Source organism: Schistocerca piceifrons, chromosome 2, assembly GCF_021461385.2.
Source record: "Schistocerca piceifrons isolate TAMUIC-IGC-003096 chromosome 2, iqSchPice1.1, whole genome shotgun sequence".
Lineage (NCBI taxonomy): Eukaryota > Metazoa > Arthropoda > Insecta > Orthoptera > Acrididae > Schistocerca > Schistocerca piceifrons.
The window spans coordinates 908,516,883-908,532,258 of NC_060139.1; the positions used below are offsets into that span (position 1 = coordinate 908,516,883).

Here is a 15,376-nt window from a genome sequence, read left to right on the forward strand (position 1 = left end):
GCATCATCAGGGAGGGGGAGCTGGCGGAAGCCACCTTGGGAGAGGGTAAGGAGGGTGGAAATATGGAGACCGGGTGGGACGTGGGAAGAGAAGTTCCCTATTACATTACATCAAATATATCTGAGAAATAAACTTTGTCAGAGAAATTTAATGAAATAAAGAACCCTAAAAACGCACCAAACGACCGACTGACTAATTTCGTGTGCACGTTCCTACCGACTTGACTCAGTGATTACATTGCCACAGTGACAAAAGACGAACTTCTGTCGAGCGGCTTGCGCGACTGCCCTACAAACGGCACAATTTGTTGCGAGGAGTGGAAGGGGGGTCGGCTGTCGGGCTGGAAGCCTGAGATTGCGACGACGAACGTTCGCCGGTCGGTCGGCCAAAAAGCCTACACACGTCCAGTTTTTCGGTCGGTCGGTCGGTTGGTGTGTGTGTTGGGACCTTAAGCTGCCGCCTGTTGACAAGTATGCATATAGGTGGCGCTCAGAGCGACAGCCTGTGGCCTTAACCGTAGCCGCCGCCGCACACTTCGGCAGTATAGTCTGTGGGCAGGAGCAGTGAGTGTTCAGTTTTCGTGCTTGCTGTGGTGTCCGAGCATGCAGAGATACGCGGATCGCGTTGCGCTGGTGACGGGGGCCAGCTGCGGCATAGGAGCCGCCATCACGCAGGAGCTGCTCAGGCAGGGACTCACCGTCGTCGGCCTGGCGCGGAGGGTCGACAGGGTCAAGGTCAGAGCTCCTCCCGTTTCACTGTGTGTCGCCGGCCGCGCTGAGGCAGCTCGATTAAGCACTCTTTACACTTATGTGAACACACAACGAACGTGCAGAAGGGACGAGAACACTGATATAGACGCTACGCGGTAGTGAGAAAACTGCATTTGATCGTGCTCGGTTCGCATTAGCTGGTGTTCCGGTGCTTGTTGGCTTTTCAGCAAACCATCAAAGGAATTTCGGGAACAATCTATTCCAGCTTTAGCTCTACAGAACGCTTTCGTCTATCTTGTCTATCTTCGTTAACATGAGTCGCATGACTGATGGAATTGTCTGAAGAGAACGTTGCATTGAGCTATATATACGTGCATCTGAGCTCAAAAAGATCCACAGCACTCAAAGGTCCTAGTGGAAACGGGAGACGGACGTTAAATTAACTGCTTGCAATCGTTCGGTAATGGGATTAAAAAGAAAAAAGAAAAACAAAACTCCTTGAAAGTAAATTCCGAATATCTATCTAGAGCGCTGCTTTAAAATTAAAGGCCTGTTCACGCTCGTTGCACACGTTCATGGTGTCTGTAATTACAGGTTTCATGTGTTAGTGTTAGAAATTTGATAGCGTGGCGTGCTTAAGACATTTATCAGGCATCAAACTATATAGCTAATTCTAAAACATAGCCTATGTGATAGGTCGTACACATCTCACATTTCAGTAATCCTGTTTCATTGCTTGATTTTATACATATTTTAATAAAATCCTTAAAGTGCTTCGCATGAAACTGGAGGCATCAGAAAATATGGTATACTGTGTAGCAGCTACTGACGTGCGAAACGGTCACTAGCGTTACTTTCTCCAGCTGCTAATACCCAATGTGTAAATGCTAGACGTTCTTCAGGTTATATTGGTCTTGGGGAATGGTTTTAAATTTCCTCCCCGATCAAATGAGAAGCCAGTGAAAAGGCGGTAAGAGACGTATGCAGAAATTTTTGGACTAACGCCAAAGCTGGGACTGCAATTGAGGTGCATTACCTCCAGGTATTTCACGTTAACGTGCATACTGACACACCCATAAATTCTTCCTTCCCAAAGTCATTTTGCTTGCCTCATCCAAAACAGTGCTCCTGCCGTTCAAAATGATACTGACCATTAAAGATTCGCGTCGTGACTACATCTCTGTATATAGATAAAATTATTAGCGCCAAAAAAAACAGAGCAGCGTTCATAGACTGTGTTGGTTGTCTCGTATCCTCTGCAGTTTGGTTCTTATCTGCAACTGCGTGGTCGGGCGCAGAGTTGTTACTGGAAATATGCACTACTTACTTTGTTACTACAGCATGAATGATACAGTGAGACGCGCGAAACTATTGAAAGACATTAGTTTTGCCGGTCACCATGTTGAATGTTCAATTGCTGCAGTTCGTGTTTGATTCATTGGATAATCGCTTTGTGTCCCGTCATTGGTGCTATTGAGGTGTTTTGTCATACGTAGGTGCTGTGATACTGCGTGAGGCTACTTCGTTTCATGTAGGGAAATATAGACTCGGAAAACCATGAAAAGCAGCAAGAAATAGAATGCGCTTAGCATGCACTGTTTTTTCGTATATATGTTAAAAATTGTCAGTGGAATTTGAAATTGTAGCGTTTGCATTCTGTACATGCTTTTTAAGCATAACATACACGGAAATTTGACCTTACCTCATTCGGCTGTTGCGGTAAGTTCATGCTGCAGCTGTAGCCTAAAGGCTTGTCCATTAGCAAGTGTCATCCGTAAGTAATGATGTGCTTAGACTAAAAACTTGCTCAAGTTTGTTTATGCAAGTCGCTTGGTTACTTTAGTTTTAGGAACTTGCTAAAAGTACTGACGTGTTTTTACTTAAGTTCTAACACGAGATAGGCAACTGGAACTTCAGCGTCGTGTTTAAAAACGAAAGCAGCCACCATTGTTGCATTATTATTGAAGAGAAGTTGTGACAAAAGTTAAGAAAATACAAATACCTGTGTAAGAAATGGATAGGCATAAATATTTATCAAGCAATTACACAAAATCAAAGCACTTTTTTCAGATTAAAAACAATGAGAATGTGTGCAAATTTCGAACGTCAAATTTTGTACTACAAAATATTCGGATATAGGTCACAAAAATTGCGGTAAGCTTTCACATGGAGATCGCTTTGAATTAGTTTTTTGCAAACAGTATTTATTGCTTTTGTTAAAAATATTAATGCTAACATTAAAAAGTTAAAATTTAATGACTTCTTTACTGTTAGTTTACTTCCTTTCCTGGTCATACAAAGTAATCGCACATTCTTGGCTGTCGGTAACCAATTATGTCTGATTCCAATGGTACATCTGTTTCGGACCATCTGTCTTTGCTTTCTCCTTCTAGACGACCTAACCGTGCCGGTATTGAATAAGGTTCTGCAAGTCTGACACTTCCAATAAGTGGCAAATATTTGCCGCAAGATGCTAGAAACTGCTTCCATTAGCTTGCGGAATTAAACTTCCTGGGGGCTTCCTCGTCAAAGAAGTTTCAGAAGTAGCTTCTAGAAATGGGCTACTGGATCTACGCACTGTACCTCACCTAGTACGGACATCGTAGCGAGGAGGGGTGTGTTGTGCAGTTTAAAGTTATATGCAGGATCCCGTAAGGCGATGTGCGAGTAGCGAGGCCGCGCAACAACTGTGATGATAGCACGCTGCTGTACTCTGGTATTAACTAGAGGAAAAATGAACATGGCGTAGTGTTTATTTCCGTGTTAAATTTCCAATGAACAGAGTAGTCAGGGACCACTTGAAAGGAATTCTTAGGAAATAGCTTCATTAACTCCCCCTTTTTTTTTCGAAAAAGGGTTATTGTTATGAAGTAATTTCTGTTTAAAGAGAGGTGAAACCACAATAATTTATCTATTTTACTAGCTGTTGAGCTTAGTGGCTGTGTATATTTTAAACAGTACAGCAACCAGCCACTATTTTTTTATATAGGTTATTACGAGTTTCAGGCTTTCGCCTATCTTCAGTTAGAGTAGTTAAAATAGACAAATTAGAAAGCTAGCTACAGCATCCAATCTCTTTGATGTTCAGATTTCCATCCCTACGAATGCGGCACAGACTGGAATAGTTAGAATGATCAAACCAGGACATTTTATTAATACGACAGCTCTGAAGCCTAAGCTTGTGAGAAATCTAACTATGGTTTCGGTTCGTTGAAATGGAGTGATGGTACGGCATTACCGGCCGGCAGACAACGTCTGGGGCCGGGCGGATGTCTGGTAAGTCTTCCTGTTCGACGCCCATTTCTTGGACGAGTGCGTCGGTGAAGCTGAGATGAAAATGCTGAGGACAATGCAAATGCCCAATCTCCGGCAGAAGGAAACTCCGAAGCGGGCGGGAATAGATTCAGAGATCCTGCGATGAAGGGCTAGCGACGCTGAGCCCTAAGCACGAGATGTGGAGTTGTCGGTGTGTTGAACATAAACTTCAGGAGGAAACCTGTTACTGCTAACGTAGGTGGCCAGTTACAAAAGCAAAATATGGGACACGGATTAGATGTTGAAGTGAAGAAACATTTTCTAGAAACTTTCGTTAGTTCTGTACAGTATAATTCGTAGCAGTTTGGTGTTAAAATTGTTTATGCTACGATGCACGTAAAGTGCCCTCCGCCACACACCGTTGGGTGGCTTGCGGAGTATAAATGCCGATCGATAGGAAATACGGAAGCGTCCGATCCCACCCGTCTGCTTTGACCCATGACGTCACAAATATGGCGGAAACACACACACACACTTTCCACAAGAAGCCTAATGACACTAACAGGACAAGCGCGGGAAATGGGGTGTTTTGGGTGGGGGCAAACTAAATATAAACAAATTTAGACGCCTTGCGTAGCTACAACGTGTAAGTGAAGACAGCCATGCATGAATACCCACCCACCTCCCCAGGGGTCGTAACCCCTGCAACCCATAGAAGATAAAGATGCTTCAGTAGCTGATTAGTGTTTCTTGTCTTTTTTAAAAAAATCTCACGGGATAGAACGAACTGATCAGAAAGATAAATATAATAAACTAAAACAGAAATTCGAGGAAACATAATTAAAATAAGTAATAAGTGTTTTTAAATTTTAAAAAAATCTCAGATAGAACGAACAGATCAGAAAAGTAAATAAAATAAGATAAAACAGCACTGGAGACAGCCACACTCAAACCAAACTCCGCGCCGTCATGTCACACGCAACAGCCTTACGTCACGGGTCAAAGCCGATGCGTGGGATCGGACGCTTCTGTCGACCCCGATCGATATATATCAACGGGGACAGGAGAAAATGTGCCCCCCCGCCCCCCGCCGTCCGGGACTCGAACCAAGGATCTCCTTACATGGCAGACGCTGTCCATTTTTTTTTGCATTTTTTCATTTTGTTCGTTGTTGATCGTTGTTTGGTCGTTGCGGACGTCATGACATGCGTTAAGTTCATTTCGTTGATCCTTCCACTGTTTCTTATTACAGAGGCCAACCGGCTCTCTGGCCGAACACGCTGCGCTACCGTGCTGGCATCCATCTGAGCCACCGAGGGCACAGAGGATAGCGCGACTGCAGGGACTATCTCGCGCACACCTTCTGCGAGACCCACATGCTCACCTTGTATGTCCAGACACATTCGTAGTGTCCCACCCCAACACACTCATTACTCGTGGAAGACATTCTTACCAAGTCCCGTAAGAGTTTGGGGAATGTGTGCATCCGCACAGGTCATGGCCGGTGTTGCCAGAACTATATACTCATATGGATATGGTGTCCTTTCGGACAAGTCCGAATATATAGTTCTGACAATACCGGCCATGACGCATCTGTGCGGATGCACACACATTCCCCGAACTCTTACGGGACTTAGTAAGAATGTCTCCCACGAGTGTGTTGGGGTGGGACACTACGAATGTAGTGTGTGGACATCCAAGGTGAGAATGTGGGTCTTGCGGGAGGCGTGCGCGAGACAGTCCCTGCAGTAGCCCTATCCTCTGTGCCCTCATGGCTCAGATGGATAGAGCGTCTGCCATGTAAGCAGGAGATCCTGGGTTAGTCCTGGTCGGGGCATACATTTCACCTGTCCCCGTTGATATACATCAACGTCTGTTAGCAGCTGAAGGTATTAATTCTAATTTCGTTCTAGACGGCTGCAGGTCATAAATTGTCTGTTCTTTCGGACGTGTCTGAAGTATAAATATAACGAGGTCTTTAACTAGGGTAGACATAAATTATTTGCATCGGTTACTTATTTTTCACTCAACTGCCACGGAAGTTTCACGCTTGGTAGTTTCTGATATTTTTCGTATTTTATAGAAAAAGTATGCATTCAGCAGTTTAATATTTTCAAATAGAATATTATAAAAATAAATTCATCAAGTATCCTGAAAATGAGTTTATAAGTATTTGCTTAACCGTTTCCACACTGCACCTATTCTTTTCATCACTCCAGAACGCATTTGTGATAGACAACATACTTTGTGCAGCAGCATTGGTGGCAACTAGTTATCACAAACGCAGTCATGAGTTTCAAATTTTTGCAGCAGATATCCTGAGACGCAACACAGTTGGGAATGCTAGACTATTTCTAACCAACAAACTTAACAATTCCTTAGTAATGGTTCTTCACTTTACATTCATTTTTAACATGGTTAACTTCACCAAAAAGTTCTTAAATAGGTAAATTTCTTCTCAAACAGCTTCCTTATGGTTGCAGCAGTGCAGTCCATTGATCTGAGAGAATGATTGTCTCGTTGCGTGGAAAGCTAACGAACTTTCCTCAACAGCAAGACGCTTTACTTGATCATATCACTATACGCACGTTTCGGAACAAGACAGTTCGTGACGTTTTGGGTGAAACACCTAGCCTGCTTGATGGTATAAAATAACTTCTTGCTTTCTGTTATTGTTTCAGATATGGGAATTCAACTTTAATTTCATTAGTAAATACATTCATTTTGCCATTTCTCTGAAAAGTTTGCAATATATCGTATCAAGTGATTTATCATCTCTCTAACCGTCTAAAACCACACTTCTAAACCTAGCGAACTGAAGCAATAGGAAATGTAAAAAGTGGAAGAGACAAACTGCTAGCCATGTTAAAGCATTAAAACTACCAAACAAAGGATTTAAAATCGTATAACGTCGTTTGTGTATTTTTCATTATTTGTACATGATCACATTCGTTCCCAATTTGCTTATGCTACAAGTTACTTAAAAACAGTATCTTCGAAATTTATCGGACCGTTAACGAAAAACGGGACAATATGCTTCCCCTATGTATTTTGTCGGACAACGGGATGCAAGCCAAATAAGGGACGATGCCATAAAATACGGAACGTCTGGACGAATGTTACAAGGCCTGCGTTCTAATCAATAAACTTCCACGCGCATGGTTTCGCACCGCAATTTTGCATTGCGCATACTCATTCTTGTGCATGTGAACCTGAGTGACCAAAAACGCTAAGCAGAGGGATGTTAAGCAATGACTGCTAGAAACGATATAAAATTGAAGATATGTGCATGCGATATGTCGTAAGACTTTACCAATGTACGTATGAGCCCTTAAGAGCACAGGTAGTGTGGCTCAGATTATTTTTGTTCAGAGATATTGCAGGGCTTAGCTATCAACAGGTGTCCTTACTGCAGAAACGTGATACATACAGACTGTATGCGATCGCTGTGAGAGTTTCGAATTGCACCAGTGCTACGTTACCAGAATGCCACTTGCTGAGAAAGATTTCGACTTTCCTTAAAGGGTAAAGTTGCTAGACCAGTGGGCTTAAAGGGACTCGTATGAAAGTATTTCCTTCCACAAAATAAACATTCGTGAAGTTTCTTTACGATAACAATATATAAACTATACATCTGTCTTGCCAAAGAGTAAAAAATATTGCAAAAAGTGCAACTCCAGTGTAAGAGCACAGAAGATGATTTGAAAGCAGCCCGTTACGCCACTTGCTCGTCGACCTAATTACCGGCTGTCTGAGGTATATATGCATATGATTAGATTCCTGCGTAAGCATGATTACAGAAGTGAGATGTACAAATTTCCTAAGGATTCAAACTAATCCAAAACAGATCCAGTCATGACCTTACAATTCATTTCTTTTCGTCAACGGAATTGTGATGACGTAAACAAACAAGACTGAATTTACTGCCCCATTCCCCCTACTAGTATGTCGAAACTGGTCGTATTTGTGGGTCACAGGGTCTGCCCTCGCCTTGTCACTCCGTCCTGACTTTCTCCATAATTAGGTTTTTAAGGATATCCCTTTCAACGCTAAAGGCTTTGTACAGAAACTTTACATAGCTCTCATAGCTATGTAAATGGGAAAAATTCAGTTAACAAATTGACAAGCGTTAAGTAATGTTATGTTCTTCAGTAAGTTCACTGTTTTTCATATTACCTTTAACAACAAATAATTTTGAGAATTATGCGTTGAAAAATTAATCTTTATCTACCTATACATAGTTTTATCAGTACGAAACATAATTTTGAGTGAAAATATGTAACAGTCAAGAACTGTTTAAACGAAAAGTTTAGCAACGTGTTTGGTTCTTCAGATTGCTGGAAAACTAGTATTTCCTTGTATTCGACAACTGTTGAGGAATTTTTAAACTCTTGCCGAATGAAAAATTTGCGCTAAACGACCATGGGTGACAACGGGAAAATATTGTTTTTTCTCAAAGTATAGCGTCGTAACACGTCAAATATTTAACACAATTTATCGCACAATCTTAAATTTTCTTCTTAACACTAGAACGACGGCGTTTCACATGCCTAAAACGGCGGAAAAGGGTCATTTTGACCCTACATAAAATATTTTCGTATTTGACTGAAACAAGTATTTCTAGTTTTTGACAATCCTTACCTTTTCAAGTAATCATAATAAATACAATAACTGAATTATTTCAGCAACAAAGTATCTTACAAATTCATTGTTGCTAATGCTAACAAGTATCCTAAAATGCGAATTTTCATTTTTAACTATCCGTACAACCTCCTAGACACATTTCGTATTTTAGTCTATATTACTCTCGTACGTGTTCTACGCACGTCTTTATATTACTTTCCACTCAAATCATTGGAATCTGTTAGATGGACTTAGCACAGGTGATTTGTTTTATGCGCACATTTTTCCCCCCCTCACACCTTTGTGGCACTTCAGTTTTCACTGGTCTTGTTGCCTTCGCAGAGGATAATCTGCCACTTCCTCCGTTTCTTAGGTGATTTCTGTCCAGTATCCTCGTCCTTTGCCTTATGTTCTTGCTCTTTCGTTCCTAGAGTTCGTTAGACAGAAGTATAAACTACTTCCTTTCGATTTTCTTGTTACTATGTTGTTACCATCAGTTACTTCCGCCATGTCAAAGATGTTGAGGATAAACAAACTTCGTTGTATATATACGGGTCATTTGATGAAACCAGTCAACCCTATACTCAGTTGCGTTGTAAAATGTTAATGATTTGAAGTTTTATTTTCATCCTTGCTTACTGCTGCTTCAGCATGCAGTGCCGGCAGGCGAAAGACGTTCTTATTCTTCCTTCCGTGGTATACAGTCATCGTGCAGTCTTTGTTGCCACTATGGTGCAGGATGGTGCCGTACTGTATTTAAACACTGGACTTCCTTACTTAAGCGGAGATTTCACGACGGATATCGTATCAAGTAATGTTTTCTTTTAACAGTCTGAAGAGAGGTAAAGAAGTTGTCTGCCATCACATTCTTCCTTGGCGTACAAATGGTCCATGAGCCGCAGAACGATGTACTCTCAAAGTGGTTGCTTCTTTGGGTGTTCTCTTTGCCGAGGTATGGGGAAGCGTTAGACATATTTTGTCGTTAAATCGACAGTCAACCAGAATTGGAAATGTTTGTTAGGAATGAACTGAGTGAATAACTGTTTTGCTTGGTAATAGTTGCCCGTCAACCGTTAAATCTTCTCCTGGGCGGTAAGAACGAATACTGTTTTCAATGAACTTCCCCAAATTTCAGATAAGAGCGAATTTGTTGGCTACCAGACGTTCAGCTCTGATTTTTCATCGAAACGAAGAAATCTTGAAGCTCCTGTAATCAGTCCCTTGGCGTGATGTCCTTGGATAAAATTAGCCCCCCCCCCCCCCCCCACGAGAGTGCGACCAGAGATCCAGACATACTTCTCTACAAATGACACCCCTGAGCATACATGTTTTTCCCAGTTCCTTAATGAGTCCAGTCAGTTTTTCTAGCATTTGATTCCCTGTATTTCTTAATGACGTAGTATGGCTTAGTCAAAATCAGACTGAAGGCACTGGTGGCAGTATTCTACTCCTTGGCAAGCGTAAACAGTGGGAGTGGAACCACCTCTCTCGTTCACAACGTACCCAGCCGACCTCCTTCCAGAAGATGGGAAGCTGGCAATCTCCCAAACGTTTCCATCCCTAGCAACCATCTTCGTAGAGGCTGCCTGCTGTGAGGAAAGTGATGATTAACGTAGATCAGCATATGAATTCCCTTCAGGTAATCGCTCACAATCGTTCACAATGTCTTCAGTTCTCAGGTCCATAATCATGACCAGTGAAGTTAATTTCCAATTCAGCTCCGCAGTTACCTGAGATGAAACACAGCAGAACGTCCTCGCAGACGGTATGTTTACCTGAGTGATATAACATGAAATGTTAGATTGGGCCTTACACGCGCTAAGTTGCAACAATAAGCAGAACTGCTGACCGCTCATTGTTGCCGCTTCGTTACTGGATAATCTATTCAAAAGAGAAACTGAGATGAAACTGCCACCTTCCGCCATTCTAGGTATATCGAATGAAATGTAAGACGATAAAAATATTTTGCAAATCTTAATGCGTCACTGCAGAGAGGAGGAAAAATTAGGAACGGCCATAAGATTTCATTAACGAAGTAAATTGTATATGATGATGAAGGAAAGAAGTGACTGTCATTTTGACAACTTCTGCTGTTCTAGTGTTCACTACTGTATGGCACTAAATAAAGCTGCAGTGGAAATTTGCGTTGATGTTATTGCCCAGCCCTCTCCATACCCACACCTAAATTTGATTTTTTGACGAAATACTAGTACGCAACGTATACCGAGGTCTAACTTCACTGCTCCCCATATTTAGTGTCTCATTGACACGTGAACACTTGTTTCGTTCAACCATTTCTGATTTTGGAAAAAACCATATATATTATTCATTCCTTACGTAAAACATTTTCTTATAACAAACTGCAAGATGAACACAGGAACTCTGAATTACCTAATACAGAAATTGGAATATGTTAGTGTAATTTCTGGTACTAACATGGAAACCTGGCGTTGCCCAGATATTCATTTGTAGTTGTGCGTCCATGTACGTGTCGCGTAGCGTTAGGCCATGTCTTTGACGTTATATCTCCTCGAAGTGTGTGTCTTACCATGATATAATTTGCAGTTACATAAGGGCACAAATTACACACAAATTACAACAAAACAAATATCAGGACGAGGTTTAACAAAGCTCGAGATCTACCCCTATGTTGAATATCATATTTAATCCATAGTATATCGTAATTTGTCAACTGACACTAAATTTATAAAAATCTCACTGTCCATTAATGATTATTCGATGTATTCTTTATGTACGTAGGCGTTGGAGTTGCCAGATGCCCCAGGAAAGCTGCACGCAATCCAAGGGGACGTCAGCGATGAAGAAAGCGTTCTCGCAGCGTTCAAGTGGATAAAGGATAACTTGTCGGGTGTTGATGTCTTGGTCAATAACGCTGGTATCATTGAAGAGAGCGAGCTGACATGTGAGTAAACAATTCTCGTTAGGCAGCGTTGATACAGTAGTGGTGCCATTCCTGAGAGTTTTGTGAGTGAATTTTTTACTGGCCAAAGATAAGAGGTAGTGGTAAAGAGCCATGACCTAAAATTGAGAGGACAATATCTAATAGTGGCGTCGTTATTTCGTCTGCATGTGATCTTTTTTAACGATCTACGGACATTGCCTGAAAAAGATCCGTCCAGTAAGTAATGATTCACCTTTCTTTTTGTGAAAGCAGTTTGGTTTTCAGGATTCCAATACAGCACCCTAGTCCCTACTCTTTGACTACAAAACCCTATTTTTCAATATAATCTCCGTTCAGTGCGACGGCCTTAGGCTACTTCAGTGGGAAGAACTGTGTACACGCTTGGTAGCACTCTACTGATAGATTTCGGGGCCAACATCTTGCTGCATCAGTAATCTCATCTTCCATGTGCTGCTTCCCGCGGAGTGCATCTTTCATTAGGACAAAGTCGGAATTCAGAAGGTGAGAGGACCGGTATTCAGGGTGGATGAGCAAGAAGAGTCCACTGAAGTTTTGAGAGCTGCTGTCGGGTCCCTAGCGTTGTCATGGATAAGTTTGCATTTTTGGGGCTACGAACACGCTGAAATAGTGTCTTAAATTTCTTAAGGGTAGCACAATACGTTAAAGTTAATGGTTTCACCGTGAGGGACATGAAATACAATAGTCGGTCCTAGATCTTCGCCATAACTTTACCAGCAGAGGCTGTGTGGTTTTGATCTTTTGCTTCAGGGAAGGGTTTGATTCGGCGCCACTTAATTGCCGTTCTGGTTCCAGTCCGAAGCGATAAACCCACGTTTCATCGCCTGCGACGATATTCGTTGAAGCTGTCAGCCGCGTAACGCGCAAGCAGCTCGGTTCAATGATCCTTCATTGCTCTTCATGATCTCCTGTTCGGCGGCTAGGAACACTATTGTCCCAACTGGTGGAAGATTGTCATCACTAACAGACGTCTGTGCAGAGAGGTGTTAGAGGTTCGTCGATCAATTCGAATGTGTCCGCACCTTCCAACACAGGAGTCAAAGCTGGGTGAGGTCGGCCGGCACGCAGGAGATTGGACAGGTTTGCGCGACCTTGAGATAGTGAGACGCCTCGTCCAAAGACAGTGCATTTCTTCACTGCCTGGTCTGACATTTTGCAGGCGGGTATGAATATTTGCGATGCTCTGGTTTTCCGCCGCACGATACGTCGTGACAGCTGTCTGCCTGGAACGCACCTCCGTTACAGATGCAGTTTTGAGGGCAACGCATAGTGACGCCACCTGTATGAACTTCATGAAACACGGGCTGAAGCAGCAATATTACACGCTGTCTCACAACAAATTAGGCATATTTTCAACAGAAACTGGCCGAGAAAGAGTTGTGCTGCTTACTGAAGGCCCGTCGTCCTTTGATAGTTTCATTAAATACCCTGAAAACCTGAATACTTCTGTCGGCTGAATGAGAACATGGTATAGTAAAGTTGGTAACACTGAGATATGTGTATCTAGTGTTCCTGTATCAGCTTATTGAAAGCTGTTAGTGTTTGCGATGTAGTGCTGTGCGAATCTCTAACAGGCCGCATTGGTCTGACGCATGTAGGGCTGCCTGCATGGTAGTGGCACAGGGTCATTTTTATTTTTAATAACTGTAACGATACAGGTTTTGTGGAAGTGATAAGTCTTCGTTCCACATTGGTCGACTTGGGTGTTAACCCGCTACTGTCAGATCTTTTCTGGACCTGGCAAAACAGGATCCTACCAGTGAAGTTTGTGACTCGTTACCTACATAGCCTGCACGCCAGGACACTCAATCACACCAAGCCAGATAAGAGGAAGTTAAGAAATATCATATTGCTAGGGACGAATGTGAAAGTGTTAGCTGCGAAAGACACTAAACCAGGTGAGTTTGAAACACTTGCCAAGGCAAGCACGAATAACTTGGTCTTAGACAGTCTGTACAGCTACAGTGTCAGGGCCTAACCAACGGACAGATGAAGAAAAGATATGGAACGGCGGCAGAGATGAAACCATGACTAACTGGAACGTATGTGTGGGATCTGACGTAACCCATCCTACAGACTGACTCGCATAGTTTCGTACCGTTCAGATTCTGTTCTGGCAGTTTCAAGAATTTCATCGCTCGCAGTACAATGTCTCACTTGAAACATTCAACCTGATAATTACTTTCAACGGTTTGCTTGTTGCAAAAATTTCTGCATCACAATAAATCATGACAAATATCGCAAGTTACACAAAAATTCTTATCTGGTTTCTTGTTTAAATGGGTGGGAATTGCTAATCTTCGCACAGATAATACAAGGTAGTGAATTTCCATGAGGTACAGAGCTGTGAAAGTTTCTCACCTTGGGACATGTCGTTTTAAGAATAAAATTTACACTGACGGAAAAATCTCAAAACAGAAAAATAATGTAGTGATGAAATTTCTGGAATAAATTTGTCTAGGTAATACACTAGAGATACTCGCATTCGGAAGGACGACTGTTCAATCCCGCGTCCGGCCATCCTGATTTAGGTTTTCCGTGATTTCCCTAAATCGCTCCAGGCAAATGCCGGGATGGTTCCTCTGAAAGGGCACGGCCGACTTCCGTCCCCATCCTTCCCTAATCCCATGAGACCGATGACCACGCTGTCTGGTCTCCTTCCCCAAACCAACCAACCAACACTAGAGATAAATATTGCACGATCCCAGATTAGTGTAAGCGCGAGATCATACATTGCAAATGTGAAATGTTGGTACATTAACAGCCAATGTAAACCCCGGAATGTTGAATGAAAGCATTCAAACGGGTGTCCATTGCTGTACAGGTGTCGGATATCTATGGGATGGAGTTCCATGCCTGTTGGACTTGGTCAGTACAGGGACGGTTGATGTTGGTTGTGGATGCCGCTGGAGTTGCTGTCTGATGTCCCATAAGTGCTTGATTGGAGAGATCTGATGGTCGAGCACGTTAACGCAACATATAGACACCCTACAACACAGTATATATGCGACAGAGATTCTGTTGAAAATGCTGTCTAGAATGATTCTCATGAATGGTTGCACAACAGGTCCAATACCAGACTGACGCACAAATTTTGTCAGTGTATCTGAGGTAACGAAGAGAGTGCTTCTACAGTCATGAGATTGCGCCCCACACCATAAATTCAGGTGTAGGTCCAGTGTGTCTAGCACCGAGACAGGTTGTTTGTAGGCCCTCGACTGGCCTTCTAACATATGGGCATCACCAGCTTTCATCAGAAAACACAACTCTATCCTGGGCTCACTCTTTCATATGTGCTTGGCTACCACAGATCCCCAGCCTTCGCAAAATTACTTCAGGTGTGTGCTAAAAGCTTATATTGTGCCTATCCTAATATGCCTCTCCATCACATGGTTTCCTTAGTCCAGACCCTACTTGGACCTCGTTTATTACTGGGACTCGACTTTCCACTTCCAGCATTCTCTAAAACTTTTGATTAAATACACACATGGTCCTCCATTATTAGGTTGGACTTGCCACCACTTTTCAAAATTCTCTAAAACTGCAAATTGTGCAGGGAAGGTCACTCAAAGTAGCATCCTGTTACTCATCCCATTGCTTGGTGAGTCTTAAAGTAACTGCAGGGCGTTAGTCCCTGACCACACAGGGGTTTCACTGTTTGTGCCAGAGTTGAGAACCTCCTATCTATGCTGGGAATAGATGACCATTGCGATTGGGCACAGGCACTCAGAGCAATGGATTGACCAAATAGCCACTGCTGAGACTGGGTGGCACCCACCCTCTCAAGTGTGACACACAGAACTTTCTCGATCAGACATTCATATTTGCAGCCCTTGTCTTCCAACTG

At 42.6% G+C, this 15,376-nt stretch overlaps 1 protein-coding gene across 1 annotated transcript in view; it reads left to right on the plus strand.

Annotated features, from left to right (window-relative positions):
- The first annotated feature begins 568 nt into the window (after positions 1-568).
- LOC124777284 (farnesol dehydrogenase-like) overlaps positions 569-15,376 on the plus strand; it is a 62,076-nt gene continuing 47,268 nt past the window's right edge. Inside the window, exons 1-2 of the mRNA XM_047252629.1 lie at positions 569-734; positions 11,349-11,511. Coding sequence (XP_047108585.1) covers positions 603-734; positions 11,349-11,511 — 295 coding nt within the window. The 5' untranslated portion in view covers positions 569-602. The remainder of the gene's footprint in view (positions 735-11,348; positions 11,512-15,376) is intronic.